The sequence below is a fragment of the Plasmodium vivax genome, chromosome 14 (assembly GCF_000002415.2).
Source record: "Plasmodium vivax chromosome 14, whole genome shotgun sequence".
Lineage (NCBI taxonomy): Eukaryota > Apicomplexa > Aconoidasida > Haemosporida > Plasmodiidae > Plasmodium > Plasmodium vivax.
Window position 1 is genome coordinate 2,256,520 of NC_009919.1, and position 20,780 is coordinate 2,277,299.

The window sequence follows — 20,780 nt, forward strand, 5'->3', positions numbered from 1 at the left end:
GTGTACTCCCTTTCCTTTTCGCAAAGTGAACCATGGCGAAGGAGGTGTTCACCCTGGATGGGGGGAAAATTTCGGAGCTGGAGCGACTGGGGGTGGGGAACTTTGACTTCCTCTCCTGCCACGACGAGGGGGACGAAGAGCAGATGGTGAGCACGCTGGAGAACATCCACTTGAGTTACCTCCTGGCAGGCTGCAACGTGATTAGCACCAACACCTTCCAGGTGAACCTCCACAGTTTGCAAGAAAAGGGCATAAGCGTACAGGACGGCGAAGGCATAGTGGACAGGTACATCGACATTGCCCATAGAGCTTTGCTCAGATATGAGGGGATAAAACGGAGTGAGGATTTCCCACTCTTCCATTTGTGTCCCCTGGAGGATTCCTCTCCCTATGAGCATCTGGAAGGCTTCCAACAAATGAGAAACCACTTGGGGATCGTGCACCCGAAGGACTCTGTCAACACGAGGGAGTACGTGGACAGCTTTGATTTGAGCCCCGGCGGGTGGGGGGGCAGCCCCATCAGGAGGTGCCCGGGCCGCTACGTGGCCTTCGCCACTGGGGGCTACAGCGCGGCCTTCCGCGATTTTAGCGAGTACTCCGGGGTGATGCGCAAGGGGGGGGCGCCCGGTAAAGCGGCTCCACTTGGCAACGCCATGACAAGCTGCAAACCGCAGAACCAACAGTATGACATTTTCATAAGCACCCCCACCCTGCACGCAGATGACCAACCGCCCAGCATAAAAATGATCCCCGTGAGCAGCAGGGAGAGCGGCAGGGAGAGAGGCGGACCCTCGAGGGAGGCCGCCCCCAACAGGCACCTGTTCAACTACGGACTGGAATACTACGTAGATGTGGGCGACGAAGAAATCATATCCAATTGCAACTTCAAATTGGGAGCATACAAACGGAACGAAGAGAAGCTTCACCTCTTTTCCCTCCTCACTTCCTCTAACGTAAGAGAAGTGCTCACCCTCTACAGCCACTTAGTAAAATGTGGGGGTCACTTTGATACCAACGTGGTGGTAAGTTTTTACTGTAACGATGGTCAGCACATTGGCTGCTGTGGCTACTCCTTCGTAGACGTCGTGTTGATCCTCCTATACCTAGACTCTCGCAATCGTTTCATTAAAGCCATCGGACTGAACTGCGTCAGCATTGACAGTGTGCGAGAGCTGTTTGCCCCTCTGACGAGGTGCATTTCTTCCGATGGCACCGTCGATGTGGATGCTTATGGAAGTCCCAGTGGAGAGTTAAGCGGGTTAACCAAGACCATTTTAAAGGGCTTAAAAAAAAACAGATTTTTGGGGGACATTCATTTTTTTGCCTCACCGAATAAGTCCCTCAATCGAGTTACCTATGACTACGAAGGACGGGAAGTGCACTTTGAGACCACCCAGGAGAGGCACAAGCACGTGTGCAATTACGTTGGGGAGTGGCTCCACGTGGGGCTTAGCGGGTTCGGCGGCTGCTGCTACTACAACCCCTACGACATTTCGCTGTTGGATTATAAGTTGGGCCAGCTGGCAGGGGGCGTCGCGGTGAGGGAGAAGCAGCGGTGAGGGGGCGTCGTGTTGACTGCGATGTGGCTGCGACGGAGCGGCGAGCTACCCCTCCTCGTCGCTGTCCGTCATGTCGGAGTCCGAGCCGGAGAGCTGCCCCTCCTCTGCAGGGTTGGCAATAGCGCCTCCACAAACCGCTCTTCCACAACGCAGCTTCCTATAAAAGCGGCTGTACATGTCCTCCCCCCCGTGGCCATTTTCAAACCGCCCCGTCTCCTCACTGAACGAGTACTCCACTCCCTGCTCGGGGTTCCTCTTGGCCACCCACCTCGGAACAGTAAAGAGCGGCTTGTCCGTTGGGGTCTCCCCCTTGAATTGTAGCAACGCCTGGTCGCACTGATAGACGTGCCGGAACTTGTTCTTGCAATACCAGGCACATAGGCATCGGTTATACGTCGCTATGCAGTCGTGACTACACGTTTTACATTCTGGCCGATTGAAATCTTGGCTCTCCTTCATCCGTCTTATGAGGCGGTTTTCTATCCTCCTGAGGCCAACGCACAAGAGGAACCTGCCTCCGTTTCGCCAGTCTATCGGGTAGCGCGGCACCAGGCTCGCTGGGATCTGCGTGTGGGGGAAGCGGTGAGGGGGAAAGGGAGACACCAAATGGGTGCACCGCGGGTGTAGAGTGCTGGCCGCGACTGCACTTCACGGAGTGGCCCCCCTGCTTACCTTCGTCGTGGGGTAGACTGGGTCGTACAGCGACTTTCCATGCTGGTGGTTTCCTGCGCGGGGGAAGCGGGGAAGCGAGAAGCGGCGGGGTGAGGTCAACGGGTGCATCGATAAGCGCACCGGTAGGCCCACATTTCGACACACCACCGAGTACATTCCTAACCGCCAACCCCTCGGAGAAGGCACAATGTGAGAGGCGAGCCGCCAGGCGAATGCTCCACAAGTGAGGGAGCGCATTATTGCCCCTTCCCTCTAAGTGGGCTTACGACGGAAGGGTTGGCCTCTCCTCCGCATCTCCTCCGCATCTCCTCCGCATCTCCTCTGTCTCTCCCCTGCCTCTCCTCTTCCTCTCCTTTCCCTCTCAGCCCTTACCTCTATAGCCAATCGGCCTCCTCCCCGTTGGGGCCTTGGGCAGGGTGGCCTTCAGAATATCTAGCCCTCTCGCCATGCTCAACTGGGTGGAGGATATCTCATCTGCGTGTGCGAGCCCACCCACACATCGCTGCAGTGGACGAGGTGCGCTCCTACCCTATCTGGGCTGGCGCGCTTCTGCAGCTGTTCACTTGGTTTGCCCCGCATCTGCGAGCGTCTGCTTGAATATGCCAACGTCTGGGGGCAACTGCTCCAATATGGCCGCTTCTGCTCCACTCTGATCGCTTCTGCTCCAATCTGATCGCTTCCGCTCCCACCGGACGATCCGCGGCGCTCCTTTCACCGCGGCGAGGTGAACTGCTGTTGGGGTGGCCAACTCGTTGGAGGAATCCTCTCCTGGAAGCACCTCTCCCCTTGTCGCGGTGGAATGAAAGCGTTAATCGCTCACAATATTATGCACGCCTATAAATCCTCACGTGTATCCTTTCCTACGTGTGCTTCCCCTTTTTGCACGCATGTGGGTTGTCCTCGCGGGTGCTGGTAACCATGTGGGGCCTGTCACCCACTTGATTGGCTGCTTGTTTCGCGAAAAAGGGGTCCTTTTCCCGAGTGCGGCAAGTCAATTCGCGAATGTTGGGCGGCGAAGTATGCACGCGGGGAGGCAATCCCGCGTACGTCGGAAAGGAAAAAAAAAAAAAAAAAAAAAAAAAAATACGAGTAAGAGTGAGGATGACCAAACAAACAAGTGGGCGCATGAACAGAGAGGAGCAAGTCAACAGGCAAAAGTTAGAAGGCAAAGTTAGAAGGCAAAGTTAGAAGGCAAAGTCAAAGTAAAAACCAAACAAACGACCGAGCGGAGGCGCTGTCCCTTGGGGGCTGACCCGGGTGAGCCTTCTTTTCACGCCAGCCAAACTCAGCGCAAGGTGTTTTCCCCCCCTGAAGCTGCTTCGCCTCCGTACGCGCGGGGCCATTTTCATTTGAGCGCATTCATACGAACGTAATCTCCTGCAACGGGACAGCGAACGTCACGTTGGCCCACATTGCGCTTGGCCGAGGAGAGCAGCCCCTTCACACAGTCAGTGCTGTCCTCACAAAGACAAAGGGGGAGAGAGCCACAACGGAGGAATAACTCAGTTTGCGTCACCCCCATGTGGCACTCCGTGTCCTCACCCATTCGATAGTAGTCATATAGAAGGGACCTTCCTCCCCAGGGGAAAAAAAAAAAAAAAGAAAAGAAAAGAAAAGAAAAGAAAAAGAAAACGCTTCATGGCTACACCTCCATCCTGAGTATGTAATTTTTAATTTTTTTTTTTTTTTTTTTTTTTTTCTTTATCACGTGGTGGGGTCTCCCCAGAGGAGTGGCATCTTTCCCGACCATCCATACACCAACGTTGAGCATACGCAGAGCTATCTTCTTCGTCTTCTTCTCCTTTTTGCAAAACTATGGGACTGCTGGAGACTTGGCTAGACACACGCATGCATAGTTCCATTCCCCAGAACGGACCACTCCCTTGTGAAAAGTGTGAAGGCGGCCAGCCCGTTACGCACAATTTTTGGAAGGCACTGACATTCACTGTGCCGACTTGTCACCCGTGGTGATCCTCCCCCCATGACCCTTTGCAAAGCAACCCGGTGAAACACGTCCATATAGCACCTCCGCCATACCCATCATGAGTAGTAGGGGGCACGCTAACTTAAATGCTTCTGTAGAGAAAGACAAACAGGGCAGATGGCCCCATAACAGGGAAGGAGGAGGGGCACACAAGGAGAGCAAAAGGACCAACCACGTCGATCGTCAGAAGAAGGATTCGTACCTGTCCAGTGAGAGGACTCACAAGCATGGAGTTGCTTCGAAAGATTTGAGGAGCCAAGCTTCCACCAATGATCAGCACCTCTTCTCCGGCAGGGGCAGCAAAGGGGGAAGCAGAGTGGAAGGCAGAGTGGACCATCGCGGTGATCACCGGGGTGGCCACCGAGGTGACCCCAAACAGCACAAGTCCTCCCACCACCGGCACCACAAGGACTCACATCGGCACCACCGAAGAGACTCCCACCGACACCACCGCAGGGACTCGCACCGGCACCACCACCCCCAGAAGGAGGTAGATACAAAGGAAACCTCATCGGGTGGTCTCCTATGGAGCTGCGTCAAGAGCGTCTGCTCCTCCTTCGCATCCGTCGTGAGGAAAAATATTTTTACCAACGAAAATGCCTTGAAAGACAGTGGGAGGGGCAAGATCGTTTCGGATCACTCCAGATTGATTGACAAGAATGCACAGAGGAGCAAACAGAAGGATCCTTTGCAGGAGGACCATTCGGCTGCGCCCCTGAGGAGGAACCACATGGAGGGGGAGAAGCGGACAGTGGAAGGGGACTTCTCCCCCGCAAGCAGCCACGATCATGCCGAAGGGAAGGATGCCAGAAAGGAAGAGGAGTTGCTCGAGCGGGGAAGTAATCTGGTTAAACAAAATGATGAGAGTGTGCCAGGGCGGATGAAAAAAACAAAAAGCGGATCGTACCAAATTTCTGAGAGCGACATGAGGAACTTATTTATGATGGGCAGTGAGGACAGGGGGGAAGGTCACTCGCAGGGGGATGCCAAGCGGGTGGACGGTGGTGAGGGGCTCGATGGGAGAAGCGAACGAACCGAGTTCGGCCCAGGAATGGTTAAGAAGCGCGATGGGGGGGAGCACGCAGTGGGGGAGCACGCAGTGGGGGAGCACGCAGTGGGGGGAGAGACCCCCTTGAAGGGAGAGACCCCCTTGAAGGGAGAACCCCCCTTGAAGGGAGAACCCCCCTTGAAGGGAGAACCCCCCATGAAGGGAGAACCCCCCGTGGGAGGGCCGCAAACAATTCCAAACATAACGATACACAGCGGCAGCTTTGACAAGCGCAGCCAGAGGGGCGACTTGAAGTCTGGAGGACGCCGCGCGACCCATTCGTCGGAGGAGCGTACGCCTGGTGAGGAGAAGGAAGCGGGTCGCAGGGGAAAGGGCAGCCCCCCCCCGTCTGGCAGTAGCAGCGCTAGCAGCGGCAGTAGTAGCGACACCGATGGGGAAGCTCTCCGAAGGGGCCTCTACGCGAAGGACAACTTTTTGAGGCAGCTTCTGCAGGCGGGCCAGGAGCACAGCCTGGAAGAGGGGGAGGAGGAGTACGCAGAAGGGGGAGGAGAAAAGGAAGGCGAAGTGGGAGGCGAACTGGAAGGCAAACCGAAGGGTAAGCAACCCGCGCCGAGCAACAAAACGATTGCGCCAGGTCAGAACGGCTACATAAGGCCCGATCATGGAAAGAGTCCCCCGCAAAATGGTGTGCACCCGCCGGGGGATCAAATGCCGCCTCTGCAAAGTGACAGCGTGGAGAAGTTGTATTACGAGCACATTTTTGAGGACGCAGAGAGGAAAGGGAAATCGGTGGGGGAGTCGGACGACAGCTGCGCGGACAGCTTTAAGAATATCTTCTACCATCCGAAGAAGAGGGGGAAGAAGAAGGGGCGGGGGAAGCAGGAAAAAAGCGGCTCCGAGGTGGAAGAGGTGGAAGCGGCCAACTCAGATGTCGCCTCCAACTCAGACTCCGCCTCCAACTCGGACGCCGCCGCCAGCCTGGCCGCCGCCAGCCTGGCCGCCGCCAACCCGGCCGCCCCGCACAAACGGGCGCAGTACTTCCGAAGCTACATCAAGAGCAGCGAGGAAATAAAGCAAATTCGGTTCGAGTTCAAGCAGCTGATCCAGACGATAGACTCCTTCATTGTGCAAAACTCAACAGGGGAAGAAATCTTGGGCGAGAAAAGTGCGGCCCAGGGAAATGACCTCCGAAGTGGAGAGCAGAACTCACACAAGAGGGAGAGCAAAAATGAGGCGACCTACTTGGAGATGGAAAAGGAGAACGTGGCGGCAGACGGGGGGTCTACAGATGAACCCTGCATGAGATTCATCGACGGTGTTACGTCGGAGGATAAAAGTGGCTACGTAATTCTGAAGAATGATGAGGAGTCCCTTATAGAGGCGCTGGAGAAGCTGCGGATCGACAAGAAGAGGAAGGAGGAGCGGGAGAAGCAGCGGGAGAAGCAGCGGGAGAAGCAGCGGGAGAAGCAGTTGGAGGAGGAAAATCGACTTGACCAAGCAGACGCCGCAGCGGTGATAGACCCAGGCATTTTCTTCAAGTGCATAAACAAGGACCATTACGAAAGAGCCGCTCAGATACTACGGCAAAAGGGAGAAAGCAACGTCCTCATAGACAAGTTCAACGTGCCCCTTTTGTATTCTCAAATCAAATGTCTAATGGACACGAGGTGGCTAAACGACGAAGTCATTAACTTTTACATGAGCATGCTTCAAGAACATAATGAAAAAAATATTAAAAGGGATAAGCCAAATAATAATTTGCCTAAAATTTTTACCTTTAGCACTTTTTTCTTCCAATCCTTGAGCTCCAATGGAACATACAGCTACAACAAGGTGGCCAGGTGGACCAAGAGGAAGAAGGTAGACATCTTTGCCTTCGACTTGATTCTTATCCCTTTGCACGTCGGGGGGAACCACTGGACTTTGGGGTCTATTAACATGAAGGAGAAACAAATTAAACTGTATGACTCGCTGAATATGTCAAATGTGAAGTTCTTCGAGTACATGCGGCGCTACATCGTCGATGAGATGCGCGATAAGAAGCAGATGGAGCTGGACGTGTCTGCGTGGGAGTACAGCCGGGACGGCCGCTCGGAGGTGAGTCGCCTTCGCAGCGGCGTTTCACCATTCACCGTTTGCCACGTCGCCCATCACCCCTTCACCGCTTGCCATTTCACCGCTTTGCTGCTTCACCGCTTGCCACCTCACCGCCGCACCCCACACAGGTCGGAATCCCCTGCCAAGAGAACGGCTACGACTGCGGCGTCTTCACCTGCATGTTCGCCAAGTGCCTGAGCTTTAACCGCAGCTTCGACTTCAGCCAGCGGGACATCAGGGAAATTCGAATGAAGATGGTGAGGCACCACAGGGGGGGAGGTGTACACCCACTCCCCAGACATGCATTCACACGTGTGAGCGTATGGACGACTCGCTGCGGCCGTCACCCGGATGATCAGTCGTCCATCCCCTCATTCGTTCGTTCGTTCGTTCCGTCATTTTGTCTTTCCTCCCTTTTTTTCTCATTTCATTTCAATTTAATTCAATTAATTTTTTTTGCCTTTCTCCTGCAGGTTTACGAAATATCGCAGGGCTGCCTGATCTTTTGAGCGCCCCGAGGAAGTTGCACAAGGGGAGCCCCCGCATGGGCAGCTCCTACCCCCGTTGGAAGTCCCCCCACGTGGCCTCATTACGCAGCGTTTCTTTTTTCTTTTTCCTTTTTTTTTTGTTGTGCCCCTGCGTGAGAGGTGAAGTTTACACCGTTGACTATGGGGGATGCCTTCCAGCGTGCGGGGTTCATCCCCAGTCGTGAACGGTACAATGTTGACATCCGTTGCGCAACATGGCTTCTCCTTTTGTCCAGAGAAGCGGTCACCGTTTGGCAAGCGCGAATGCTCCCCGCGCTCTCTTTCGTGAAATTGCCATTTCATCCAAGCGTGGCCACTTTCACCTCACCGAAGCGATCGCCGCTTTCTTTTTAATCTGTCATTTTAATTAAGGAACCGGGGAGATTTCCGTTTGGATGTGCGTTTTGACGTGCGTTTTGATGTGCGTTTTGATGTGCATTTGGGGGGGTTCCAAAACGCCTGAACAGTTCATGCGGACATGCACATGTAAGGCATTTGTGTGTGTTTTTTTTTTTTTTTTTTTTTTTTTTCGTGTGTGCAGTCCCAGCTAGCCATCGCGCCGCGGTATGCCTTCAGCTGCGTCCCCCCTGCGAGGGAATCTGAGCCTCGTTGTTGGGACCAGTTGGGCGTTCACCCCGCGGCGCACTCCGTGCGTGCCGAATGGTGGATTATCGACTTCGTAACATTGCTAAACAGGACAAACCGCTTCAAGCGTCAAACCGATTTGCGCCACTTCGAACCACGTCTCTCCACTTCTCTCCACTTCTCTCCACTTCAGAATGGCACCTGGCCATTCAGGTGGAGGCAAGACAGGTGGGCTACCTCCGTGCCGTAGTCGTACAAGATTTGGTCCCTCCTCCCGTTCATGACTTCGTGCTCGAATATGCACCTCTGCAGGTTGTCGCTCAGGCAGGTCAGGTCCTGCGCGGGGGGGGAAGCGGTGAAGGGGTGAGGCGGTGAAGTGGCAGAGCGGCAAAACGGTGATGTGGCAAAACGGCAACGCGGTAAATCGCCAAGCCGACCTAATGGCTCCACTGCGAACGACTGGCGCCCCCCTTCGGGAGGGCCGCGTGTTGACTTACCCTCATCTGACTGAAGACGTCACGCGGAACGTGCACGAAGGGGGCAATCTGCGCGCAGACGCTCTGCAAAGTTAGTGGGCCTTCAATCCGAAAAACGCCACTGTCATTGTGATAGTGGTAAGGGCAAATAAAATAAATCACCGGAAAAAGAACCTCCTCAAAATCTCTAGCCACACTGTAGCGAATGCTATGCTTAGCTGTATCGACACCGACCACATTAACAGGAATGGAATTTTTTTTAAAAATTTTAGACAAATCAACCATTAAAGATTTCACATGCATGTTCATAAAAATATCCCTGTTGTAAAAAAAGACGAGTGTCTTCACATTGTTGTCAATCACATTCTGCAGATGCTCCGGTCTGATGTCCTTATACAAGTGAACGTGCTGCTTCACTTGAAATAGCCTGCACAACTTTCGCTGCTTCTCATTTTTTTCCCTCACATGTGGGATGTATAAACATATGAGGAAGTGAGGGAAGAACAACATCAGGGTGAAACATAGGTAGGGCAAAATGGTAGACACATACTGGTATGTGTATTCCTCCTTCGTTAACCTTCTTCTGTCGATGAGGAAAGACGAGGGGTCCTCATTCGGCTCGTACCTTTGGATGTTGTAATAGTGAAGCGATTCTACGTTATACTTCTTAAACAATTGGGTCGTTTCGCACTTGGGGTTAACTGACCCATCTAGAGGGGGCATCCCCAGTGAGCTGTTCCCCTCTCGGTTAACTCCTCTGATGTCTATGAAAAGCTCCCTCTTATTTTGGCCCCTATTTAATTTCATCTTGTTGAAGTCCTCCCCAAAAAAGTAAATGTCAAATTCGGTGAGCAAATCTTCCTTTTGCATCATCTGCATAAAATGAGACAGACTGGAAAAGCTAGTTGGTTTAAAGAGGATCCTTTCATACAATAAATTTTGCTTCTCCTTCAGACGGGTGAAGGTACCCACCTTGTCCATAATGACTGGGGGAAGTTCATCATTTTGTAAAATTTGGAGCAATTCTTTTTTCGATGTGTCTGTTTTTGCCTGACCTGTGCAGGCGATTTTTCCCATCACATTGCTGTGGCTGAACTGTTGGATGGAAATAAAATGGGGCTTTTTTCTCAGCTGCCTCCGCCTCGGCACACTCCTCAGCAGGGTATGTGCGGGGGAGCTCATCGTTGGTGACTTCATGAGCGTTGGTAACCTCATCATAGGGGGGTGGGATTCACTTTTCTTTCTCTTTTCTCTTTTCTTCTTCCCTTTTGCGTGTTTGCAAAACGGGGGAGGTATATTTCACCGCTGGGTTTTTCACTCTGCGGTGAGGGAACCTCGGAGGGGGGTCTCTCAACTGGCCACCTTCAACGTGAGGCGGCCCCATGTGCAGCCTCCCTCCGCGTGTGCACCCTGCAAGCTAAAAAGCAGGAGGGTGGGACCCGTTCGGAGTGAAGTCCAAAGGAGTGAACATACAGAGGCATCTATGCCCTGGTGAGGGGGTCATTTTACAAACGTGTTCTTCATCCACTTGAGCTTATGCGGTCATACGCACTTGTTTTTATGTGCCCCTCGGAGAGACGGGATAGACGTCTCATAGGTCAACTGCTTGCCATGGGTGGGACGACGAATCTGCAGAGGGGATGCCACACAAGAGGTGCACGCACTGGGGGAGATGCAGCGTGGTGGTTGTCACTTCTTTGCACAGGGGGGCATTCAATTGGGGGGTTCTCACGAAAAAAAAAAAAAAAAAAAAAAAGAAACAAACAAAGAAAGAAAGATCATTCAACAGGGGGACAACTGGAGGAAGTGCTTTTTACTTGGAGGCCGCCCCCTTTACGTGGTGGGGGCGGCGTTTTCCCCGGAGGTGGGTCCCCCTCGCGGTGCGCCAACAAATGGATACTTATACCCGTGTACGTGGGCCCACCCCGGGGAGTAAACACAGATGACGCTCCTTCCAACGGTGTCAGCAGGGAGATCTTCCGCGCCTTGGCCACTCGCTTGGCTTACATATGCCTCTCCGTTTGCACTTGTAACTTCCACTTAAAACGGATTTAGCCGCATTACGGGATTGATTAATTTTTTTTTTTTTTTTCCCCACATGTATTCGCAGTGTACTCGCCGCTTAACCGCGCAATTGCTCAGAATGCAATCGAACAGTTGCCCATAATTGTGCGTTCCCATCTGTGGGTACTTTTCCTTTTTTTTTTTTTTTTTTTTTGTTTCATCCCCAACGGAAGGGTTACCACTCGCGGGGCGGCACCAAGGCGTAATAAAAACTGGGCCACCAATGGAGTGCTATCCTTTTGGGGGGGACATACACAGTGCAGAGTGAGCAGGGCGTCCGGCTTAGCGGCTTTGTCTCCTGAAATCGCCCTCCAAACGGTTGCTAATATTAAGTGTACCGTTTTGTTTTTCCGTGCCCCCCCCTCCCCCACATGATAAAGTCATAAGCGTGTAAGATGATGAACAGCATGGTTAGTTACCCAAAGGGGGGGGAGAAACTTCCCCACAAGAGGGAAGAACGAGGGAGAGACAGTAGGGAGAGGCACCCCTGGGGGAGGAGCCAACCCACACGGGAGAGGCACCCCTGGGGGAGGAGCCAACCCACACGGGAGAGGCACAATGATAAGTGTCACACGTACGGGGGAATGGGCCACAATAAAGGGGAAGCCACTGACCACGCGGAGGAGACGAACCAGGAAAAATTACTCCTGAGTGTGTTGAGCGGTGGGAGGGAGTTCGTTTCAGATAGGGATGATGGAGGAGGGGACGGCACTGTGCCGGCCCCCCATCACGATGGCACTTCACCTTTGCACACATACCCTAATGAGGAAGACAGCAACCCGGATGGGTGTCCCCCCCAAAAAGAAAAAAGAAGAAATGCTAAACTGAATCAACAGAGCATTAAAACGTATTACGAGCTGTATAACGTTGTAAAATTTCGCAGTATAGACAGAGGCCGGAGGAGGAATCGGCTGATCAATTTTTGCAAAGGGGTGAAGTTGAAGAGGGCGTCCAATGGTAACCGGCACAGTGGTGATGTGGTGGGTGCAGAGCCAATTGGGGAACATTTCCCCCCATTCGGACAAGGGAAAGTGGGTCGTCCAAACGGTGAAGGGGAAGACCCACTGGAGAATATCCTAAACCTCGAATGGAAGGAAAACCACTCCTCCAACTACATCCTCCAGTGCTGCAACGACCAGTTAGTGAACAAGCAAGTGAAAATACACCACACGGACTTCATCGAAATTGGGGACATCTTTGATGAGGGGAAATTAAATTTTGTTAAAAATAAAAAATTCTGTTTTTATAAAAATGGGGAGATGAATAAGTTCTGCAGAGGCAAGCAGGGGGGGGAGGGGCCCCCTCGGGGGAGCAGCGCCGATGGGGGGAGCAACGCCAATGGGGGGAACAACACAGATGGGGGGAACAACACAGATGGGGTTCCTCCCCTCCGAAATGGGGTACTCAATCAGGGGGACCACAACCTGGGGGACCTCAACCGGGGGAACACCACAGGGGAGAGCCCCGTCGGGGAACCCCTCCTGGAGGACTCCCATGAACGGAGAGGCGATCACCTTGCGGAGGTGCAAATGGAAGATGTAGACCTTCCGGATGGCCCCGGCGCTCCAAGTGAAGTCGCTTCTTCCCTCGATTGGAAAGAACCCACCCAGGGAGGGAAGAGCTCAAATGAGGGGATCGACCCGGTCGAGGAGGACATTGACAGGGAGTTCACCTTTGGCGAGGGGGATGACGAATTTGAAAGTGAGAAGGGAGGCAGCCCCCTAAATGTGGAGGACAACCTGGGGGAAGAAGCGGGTGGGGGTGAAGAAGCGGGAGAGGGGAAAGAAGCGGGAGAGGGAAAAGACGCAGAGGAGGGCTACGACATCGACTGCGAGTTCGAAGACGTGGAGGTGAAGGAGGCGAAGGAGGCGAAGGAGGCGCTCGACGGCGGAGAAGACGCGGACAGCCTGATGAGTTTGCTGGCGGAGGAGATGGTGGTGGGGAGCGAGGCCCCCGGGGGGGGAGCGGTGGAATTGGGGGAGGACGGGCCTAATGGCGGGTTCGAAGAGGGCGAATTGGTTGGCGAGTTGGAAGGGGACGGGTTGGCTGCCGAATTCGAAGCGGATGGGTTGGCCGGCGAGTTCGAAGAGGATGTGTTGGCTGGCGAATTTGAAGAAGCCGATGGGGTGGCTGGCAACCTCGAGGTGGATGAACTGCTCGGCGAGCTCGACGCGGATGGGATGGATGGCAATCTCGAAGCGGATGAACTTCTTGGCAACCTCGAAGCGGATGGACTGCTCGGCGGGGGAGAGGAAGATGAAGGAGAGGACTCGCTGTTGCGCGAGCTGGAAGGAGTGGAGCATGGGGAGGAGGACGACGTCGAAGTGGAGAGGCTTGAGGAGGCCGCTTCATGGCATGCCCCATCGAGGCAGACGCAGCAGGACGCGCAGGAAGACGCCCCCCTGCACGTGAACGTCGAGCAGGACTTCATCAAGGACCTGGGCCTGACGAAGGAGAGAGAAAACGTCACCTACAATGTGATGATGTACCCGTATGACCATCCAGCAGGGGTGCAGCAAAAGGGGGCTTCTCGGGGAGGCAAAGCCAAGGGGGAGGGCTACGACTTCTTTAGGGACATTTACCGCGATTATGTTAGTCAATCGGATGAGGGGAGAGAGGCGAATTGGGCGACTCCCCCGTGCGGCGACGAGCTGCACCTCTTCGGTGCAGACATCACGAAGAATGCCTACCTGTATATGCTCCAGAACTACATGAACATGTGCAGGCATAGCCACGTGAATGCCCTGTACCCCCTGAGTTGCAGAGACTACACAGATTATGTTTTTAAGGACAGACGGATGGAGAGTGAGGTGATATACGACGAGCAGATAATAGAGGAAGTTTTCGCCACTCATGAAGGGGACGCTGAGGAAGTGGCGAAGCGGGGGGGACGGGCGGTTTATAAAAAGGGAAAGGAAGTCGAAGGGGACAGCCAACGTGATTTCCTCATAAAGGGGGTGGCAGGACCAATTAGCCAAGTGGGGGGGATGTACCCCGCGGCCATGCTGCCAAATGGCAGTCACGGAGAAGGCATGATGGTGCAGCTCTCCAAAAGGAACCACAGCAACAGCCAGGGGCGCACCTCCTTCGTGAGGAAGACGAACGAGATGTTTTACCATCATGTGGGAAGACTCCCCTTTGGTTGGAGCTGCTCAGCTGATGAGGTCCTCACTGGTTCTACTGCCACTGCCGCTACCACTGCGCATGATCAGCGGCACCTCTTCCTGGACAACTTCGCAACCGTGTGGGACCACCTCCTTTCGAAGAGGAAGCTCTTCCAAGGAGGGGCGAAAAGCAGCGTCGTACACGAAATAAATAAAAAGCTAGCTAGCCAAATACAGAGAAATGAAGAAATATCCTTCCTTTTGAAGAAATATTTTTTGAGGAAGCCCCCCACCTCGGACATGCTCCTCAGCTCGCTTATTTGTTCCCCCGACGATTTTAGGAATGTGCTCAACCAGCAGTATGACTTTTCCCTTTTGGAACCATCTGCGAAGGACCTCACAGAGGGGGAGACCTTCACTTCTATCCCGTTTAGCCTCTTTGCCGATGCGTCGCACCCCTGTGTGCGGAAGGGAGAGACGAGCGAGTCGCTGGTTACCCCCTTCCACGTAGCAGACGCGGTGACCCACCCAAATGAAGAGACCAAACAGACCAACTTCTTCGTTCAGAATAAAACCCGCAGACTTGAATGCCTGGAGAGTATCTTAAGGAAAAGCAAAAACATTTTCTTCTTCACAAATTTGAAGCTGGACGGCTGCTACCGGAAGAGGAACCCCCACGAAACGGAGAATCAGCGGGTCTCCCTCAGCACTGTGTATGTGCACACCCGAATGGCCAATGCGTATTACTATAATTATGAGCTGTCTAACAAGAAGGGGGTCATCGCCTTTGCGAGGTTCCACAAACTGGACTTTAGGACCTCCATCGGGAGGCGCTCCTGTGGGGACACTCGGGAGGGGGAGCAATCCGACGGTGCGGATGGTGAAGATCGTGCGGATGGTGAAGATCGTGCGGATGGTGAATATCGCTTGGATCGCTTGGATCGCTTGGATCGTCCGGATCGCCTGGAGGGGGCGAAGCTGGGAGCGCTCAAGTGGAACTCCCTCAGGGCGTCCCTACGCAGGGGCGGCGTTCTCGGCGACGCTTTTTTTGACTCCCCGAGGAGGGAATCGGTGGAAGCGGTCAACACGGTCAACGCGGTCAACGCGGTCAACGCGGTCAACACGGTCAGCGCGGTCAACGCGGTCAGCGCGGTGGAAGTACCCCCCTTGGTGGAAGCCCCCCCCGGAGAAGTTGCCAGCGCGGCCGAGCGGCAGACCACCGCCAAGCTGACGCTGAAGCTGAACGCCAAGAGCATCGCCCCCCCCCCAAGGAGTCGAACCCACGCAGAGCACCAACTGGACCTCCTCGCCAACCTGCTGCTGGACGCAGACCCGCAAATCAGCAGCGCGCACAAAATCGACAGATGGGAGGTACAAAACGGGTGGGAAGCACAAAACAGAGGTGAGCACCTGCCAATGCTTAACTACACTGAGCAGACGATGAAGGAAAACCCGGCCCTCTTCTACTATGACACTTCCTGTTTGCAGCTGTGTGATGAGAGTCCCTTGGTAATCCTGGAGTACGTGGAGAGGGATCCGCTGGTACTTCCCAAGATTGGTATGAACAGCAAGTTGAAGCATTATTTTACTTGTAGGAATGAAGAGGAGGTGTATTCCTTTGAGTTTAAGAGGAGGGTGAAGAGGGAGGTGGAGCCCTTCGGGGAGATCACCGTGGTGAACCAGCCCATCAGCTACTTTGGCGTCACCGTGCGGACGAAGAGGGCCACTCAGAGGCTCAGCTTCCTCGAGAACGAGCTCTTCAGGGCCTTCCTCTTCGCGCCCCCGGTGTACCGCGCGGGAGCAGCGGCGGGAGAAGCGGCGGACGAAGTGGAAAGCCACCTGTCTAACCGCCTGCCTAACCGCTTGCCTAACCCCGCGAGGAGCCCCAGCCAGGGGAACGTCTTTTACGAAACGGACTTCCTCCTCGTAAGGAACCCCTGCGTAGGGTCCCGAAGCAGAGTTTTTTTGAAGCCGCTCCATGTGGATTGCAATTTGTACCAGGAGGTCGCGAAGGAGAGGAGAGACGCTTCTCCTGTAAGTGGGTGCGCTGGCGGTGGTTACAGCGGCTGGGAGGGGGGCAGCGAAAGGATTCCTGGGCGTCCCCCCGCGGAGGAGGAAGAAGCGGCCCATGCGGAGGCGCTACACAGGGATGCTTCCAACCCAGATGCGCTGCACACCAATGCCGCTAGCCCAGATGCGCTGCACACCGATGCCGCTAGCCCAGATGCGCTGCACACCGATGCCGCTAGCCCGGCTACCGCCAACCTTGGAGAGCGCGCCCGCGCGCCGCCGCCCAACTGCGTCTTTTACAACGTGGGCTTCCTCGACCTCCACGTGGACCTGACGAACCCCTCCTACAAGAGGTACATCGCCGAAAAGAGGAACTACGTGCGCAGTTGGCTCGTCAAGCTCATTCAAAAGCACAAACTAAAGGATACCAAAAAAATTAAAGAAATGTTAAAGGAAAAACTAAACACCTTCATCAATGAAAAGGACATGAATGCGATTGTTAAGTCACTCGACTTCAGTATCCTGTTGAGCAAAAATTACCTGAACGAGGAGCAGCAAAAAAATATTTTTAAATTGAAAAGTGTCTGCACCATTGAGTGTACGTACCACTACCTGCAGTTGCTCAAATATGAAGGCATTAATTTTAAGAGAATCTTGGAGGAGGAGGAGAAACTTAATAAACTCATTTGCATTTTAAAAGTGGAAAGAGAGAGAGCCAAGCAGAATAAAGTAAATATGAAAAATAAAATGAAAATGATTTACAGGAGGTACTGCTATAAGAAGGAGGCAAAGACCATCAACTTTCAATTAAAGAAGAGGCAAATTCAAATTGGCCTTATAAAGAACTACAGCTACGTTGGCGCCCATTTCTACGACAGGCATATGCTAAACTATTTGCTGTATATAAAGTACCTAATTTCCTGCTCCCCTTGGAACGTCCTCAAAGATTTCAGCTGCTCACCGTCGCAGGGGCAGAAGCAGGGAGAGGGAAGCGGCGGAGGGGGAGAGGCAGATGGGACAGAGGCAGATGGGGGAGACGCACCTGGAAGAGACACACCTGGGACAGCCGGGGGCGGAGTGCGAAGGCGGAGGAGGAGAAGGAGGAGACTCGAAATGAAAATGAAGAAGAAAGAAAAGGCAAAAAGTAAGGGCACCGCCAAAGTGAAGCGGAAGCGGAGGAGGGGCAGAAGGGGGGACGCTCCCTCAGAGATGGACTGGTGGGAGGCACGCCCCAGCGGAGGCGGAGGCGAAACGGCAGAAAAGGCAAACACCAGGGGGGGGAGAAAACCGTTGGAAGATCACCCGTTCACGTCGGACGAGCAGGGAGAAGAAGCTGGCGAAGGTGACGATGATGATGAACCCTCCAGGGATGACCCCTCCAGTGAAGCGGACCAACGCCGAGGCCACACAAGGGGCAAGAAAAAAACCCAGGCGAGCACAAGGGGGGACCAGTCAGAGGACTCCACTGTGGAAGGCGCACATCGGGGGGGAGAAGAAGAAGAAGAAGAAGAAGAAGAAGAAGAAGAAGCAGAGGAGGAGGGGGGACCAACGCTGCAGCCGCAGAAGCGGACGCGGCGACGCCGCAAACGTGCGGGCAGGAGGAGAGCACCCAATGAAGACAGCAACAACGACGATGAGGAGACCGAAAAAGAAGCGAACGATAGGAGAGCCGACTCGGGGGCAAATAAAAAAAAAACGAGGAGGAATTACTCCTACGCAGCGTACCTCTTTAACCACGTCGTGTGTAATGAGGCCTTCGTGCAGTTTGAGGAAAAAGCTAACGAGAAAGGAGGACCGCACGAAACGCAGCAGATGCGGCAGATGCGTGGGGCGCATGTGGCGCAGGGGACGAACGACCCCAGGAGGGACGACAAGGCCGCCGCCTCCAACTGGAGGGGAAAGGCGGCCAAGCTGTACGCGCGAAACGGCAGTGCGAATAAGAAGGAAATCCCCAGGAGAGACAAACCGGATGAGAGGAGGACAGACAAACGGATTGAAAAGAAGGGGACCCGCGTGTATGCAGGGAATGCTAAAGGATATGTGTTTCACGGGAAGGGCAAATATAACTTTAGCTATTTCCACACGAAGAAGAGGCTGGCCGTCGATCGGGATGAGGCAGTCAGTGGGCGGAGGTTCAGGGGGCCCCAGGGGGAAGCGGCTGGAGAGGGGGAGGAGGACCACACGGATGAAGACGTAGCGGATGCACAGGATGTAGAGAATGCACAGAATGCATACGATGAAGAGGGGGACCGAGCCGACTTTGCTAAGCGGCGCCACGACCACCGCGACTACAGTGCCCACCTTGAGGGGGGGGGAAGCAACCAACTGACGCGTAGAAAAGGGCCAACACGCGGTGGAGTAGCTAAAACGAGCGAAGAAGCGGAGAAAAAACACACCAGAAGTGACCTCTCGCTGAGCAGCACTCGAATCGTGGCCCACCTAACCTCCAGAGACATAGCGAAGGCGCTTCTCTCCATCGGATTCAACCTAGCGGAGCTGAGGAAAATGAATAGAAGCGATCAAATAAATAAGCTGAAGATGTGCATCCGAAGCGGGAGAGTAACTTCCCAAAATAAAGTTATTTACACATGCATGGTGAAGAAGATTATAATGGAGCAGTTTAAACATCTGCATGTGCCGGTTCATTTGAAAATGACCAACAATGTATTGTGCATCAGCGAGAGGAGGGGCGGGGTGGGAAGTGGTCACCCGAGTGGTTCGCCGCATGTCACCCCACATGACGGTCGCGGCAACCCCGTTGTAGGCGCCCCCAACTCGCTGCCCCAAGCGGAGAAGCGCAACCAAAGCGAAGACTACACACAGCTGTACTTGCATAGTAAGAGGAAGCGGGTTGAGAAGAACCGGATTAAATTATTGAGGAGCTTCTTCCAGTCCCCCTCCAGCGACGCCGAGGAATATGGCTTCTTATTCTCTTCCTCCTCATCGCCAGCCACGACGGACAGCTCCTCGGACTCCAGCTCAGACGGAGGGAAGCCCAAACCGGATAGGAGCCCCCACATGGGAGGTAACCACGTGGTTATCTCCCATGTGCGGGGTAACCATATGCGTGGCGGGCACAAGCGGGCGGGCCGCGCATGGGACGATGAGCCATCGGAAGAGGAGGAGGAAAAGAAGCACCTGGAAGTGATCAGGGAAATTCAGACCAAGAGGGACAATTACGAGGATGACCAGGACAATTATAAAATGGTGCACTGCCTCAAGTGGACGAGGGTGTACGTCAGCAGGGGCGACCACAGCAATGCGGTTGGGGGGCATGGCAGTGTACCCTTTCAGCGGCATGAGCAACCCAAAGGAGGATGGGATGAAAGGCACAAGGACCGGGGGGGCAATCCCTCCAACGTATTTTCTCATCCGGGAAAGCCAAAAGAACCACTCGACAGTGGTAGACGAGCAGACAAGAGAGACCAATGGTTGAAGCACCCCGTGAAGGACATGGAGAGCCTTCTCCTTGACGAGAAAGCCAAAGTCGAGAGGGTACACACCCTATACATCTACGGAGAGAAAAACATCAACACCTTTCTGCGGTGGAAAAGCTTCAGATCTATGCTCAGAAAATATTTTACCCTCGTGCATGCAGATTACATGAATGGACTTGCCATGGGGGAGGAAGGGACCCAGAGGGGTAAGCTCGCCCAGAGGGGTAATGCACCAGGGAATAGGGACCACCCACATGGTGACGATGATGCGGATGGAAGTCTCGGAAAGGACAGCCTATTCGCCAACAAAGTGAAGAAAAAAAGGCTCAGGAGACGTAGGAGAGGAATGGATCCCGCAGGGGAAGAAGAAGGTGGCATGGCGGCAGCCTCCATATATGCCGCCCCCACCTTCAAGAACCTCCTTCGGATCTTCCCCACCGTCGGAGAGGAGCTAAAAACGTGGCACACTGGGAAAAAGCAAATAAATAAAAATGACCTCAAACAGGAGAAGAAGAAAAAGAGAAGGGGCAAACTCTTCAACGAGAGTAACCACAAAGGGAAGGAAAGGAAGAAACGCAAAAGGGGGGACTTCTATGTTGATGTGAATACCAGCGTGGGAAAACTCATGGGAAGGAAATATGCAAATACAAATTACTCTGTCAATATTAAGATGAAAAAACAGATGCATACGTCTGCATCCATGGCGGCATCGAGACGTAGGGGGGGTGTATCTTCCCTGGCGATTGACCAAGCCGCTCAAGTGGCTATGCAGAAAAGGGGAAAGAGGAGGAGACGAAGAACCGTCACGGCTGCTGCTCTGAATGGTAAACTGCTTAACTCCAGGAGAGAATTCTCCAGCGATGTCACCAATGAGGAGGACCAAGCGGGGGAGGAGACCGCCGGAGAGGTGGAGGGCGAAACGGACGAATGGGACGAGGCGGAAGAGGTGGAAGAGGCGGATGAGGCCGCAGCAGAGGAAATCGCAGCGGGGGAAGTCGCAACCGAGGAAGCCGCTGAGGATGGCGAGGCCAGGGAGACCTACGAAGCGCGCAGGCGAAAGCAAGTGCGGAGCCAGTTGGCCAAAAGCAACAGCTCGTTGACGCTTTCGTTGAAGGACGAAGAGGAAGATGCCCATCGAACGGGCAGGAAAAGGAGGAGGGGAAGGGAGGAGCCCGAAAAGGGAGGCGATCGGAAGGGCGAAAGGGCAGACCGCAGTGGGCGCGCTGACCGGGGAAACCTCGCAGGGCAGACGAAAG

General features: G+C 54.1%; 4 protein-coding genes across 4 annotated transcripts, besides 16 other annotated features; 2 read left to right on the forward strand and 2 right to left on the reverse strand.

Moving 5' to 3' along the window:
• Nucleotides 1-32: 32 nt before the first annotated feature.
• Nucleotides 33-1,559, forward strand: PVX_100640 (hypothetical protein, conserved; the record flags this gene model as incomplete). The annotated part of the gene is made up of 1 exon (XM_001613824.1): nucleotides 33-1,559. The coding sequence occupies one exon, from the start codon at nucleotides 33-35 to the stop codon at nucleotides 1,557-1,559; it is 1,527 nt and encodes a 508-aa protein (XP_001613874.1).
• A 36-nt stretch (nucleotides 1,560-1,595) lies between these two features.
• Nucleotides 1,596-1,666: a microsatellite.
• Nucleotides 1,605-2,679, reverse strand: PVX_100645 (hypothetical protein, conserved; the record flags this gene model as incomplete). Its single annotated transcript, XM_001613825.1, has 3 exons — nucleotides 1,605-2,123; nucleotides 2,232-2,284; nucleotides 2,604-2,679. The coding sequence occupies 3 exons, from the start codon at nucleotides 2,677-2,679 to the stop codon at nucleotides 1,605-1,607; spliced, it is 648 nt and encodes a 215-aa protein (XP_001613875.1).
• Nucleotides 2,513-2,590: a microsatellite.
• A 605-nt stretch (nucleotides 2,680-3,284) lies between the features above and the next one.
• Nucleotides 3,285-3,316: a microsatellite.
• Nucleotides 3,317-3,471: 155 nt separating this feature from the next.
• Nucleotides 3,472-3,508: a microsatellite.
• Nucleotides 3,509-3,819: 311 nt separating this feature from the next.
• Nucleotides 3,820-3,864: a microsatellite.
• A 42-nt stretch (nucleotides 3,865-3,906) lies between these two features.
• Nucleotides 3,907-3,935: a microsatellite.
• A 338-nt stretch (nucleotides 3,936-4,273) lies between these two features.
• On the forward strand, nucleotides 4,274-7,830 carry PVX_100650 (Ulp1 protease family, C-terminal catalytic domain containing protein; the record flags this gene model as incomplete). The annotated part of the gene is made up of 3 exons (XM_001613826.1): nucleotides 4,274-7,321; nucleotides 7,450-7,578; nucleotides 7,795-7,830. The coding sequence occupies 3 exons, from the start codon at nucleotides 4,274-4,276 to the stop codon at nucleotides 7,828-7,830; spliced, it is 3,213 nt and encodes a 1,070-aa protein (XP_001613876.1).
• Nucleotides 7,682-7,715: a microsatellite.
• A 523-nt stretch (nucleotides 7,831-8,353) lies between the features above and the next one.
• Nucleotides 8,354-8,379: a microsatellite.
• A 243-nt stretch (nucleotides 8,380-8,622) lies between these two features.
• Nucleotides 8,623-9,890, reverse strand: PVX_100655 (hypothetical protein, conserved; the record flags this gene model as incomplete). Its single annotated transcript, XM_001613827.1, has 2 exons — nucleotides 8,623-8,769; nucleotides 8,931-9,890. The coding sequence occupies 2 exons, from the start codon at nucleotides 9,888-9,890 to the stop codon at nucleotides 8,623-8,625; spliced, it is 1,107 nt and encodes a 368-aa protein (XP_001613877.1).
• Nucleotides 9,555-9,655: a microsatellite.
• A 254-nt stretch (nucleotides 9,891-10,144) lies between the features above and the next one.
• Nucleotides 10,145-10,180: a microsatellite.
• A 463-nt stretch (nucleotides 10,181-10,643) lies between these two features.
• Nucleotides 10,644-10,686: a microsatellite.
• A 415-nt stretch (nucleotides 10,687-11,101) lies between these two features.
• Nucleotides 11,102-11,132: a microsatellite.
• Nucleotides 11,133-12,806: 1,674 nt separating this feature from the next.
• Nucleotides 12,807-12,834: a microsatellite.
• A 1,531-nt stretch (nucleotides 12,835-14,365) lies between these two features.
• Nucleotides 14,366-14,394: a microsatellite.
• A 3,185-nt stretch (nucleotides 14,395-17,579) lies between these two features.
• Nucleotides 17,580-17,627: a microsatellite.
• A 2,247-nt stretch (nucleotides 17,628-19,874) lies between these two features.
• Nucleotides 19,875-19,910: a microsatellite.
• The last annotated feature ends 870 nt before the right edge of the window (nucleotides 19,911-20,780 follow it).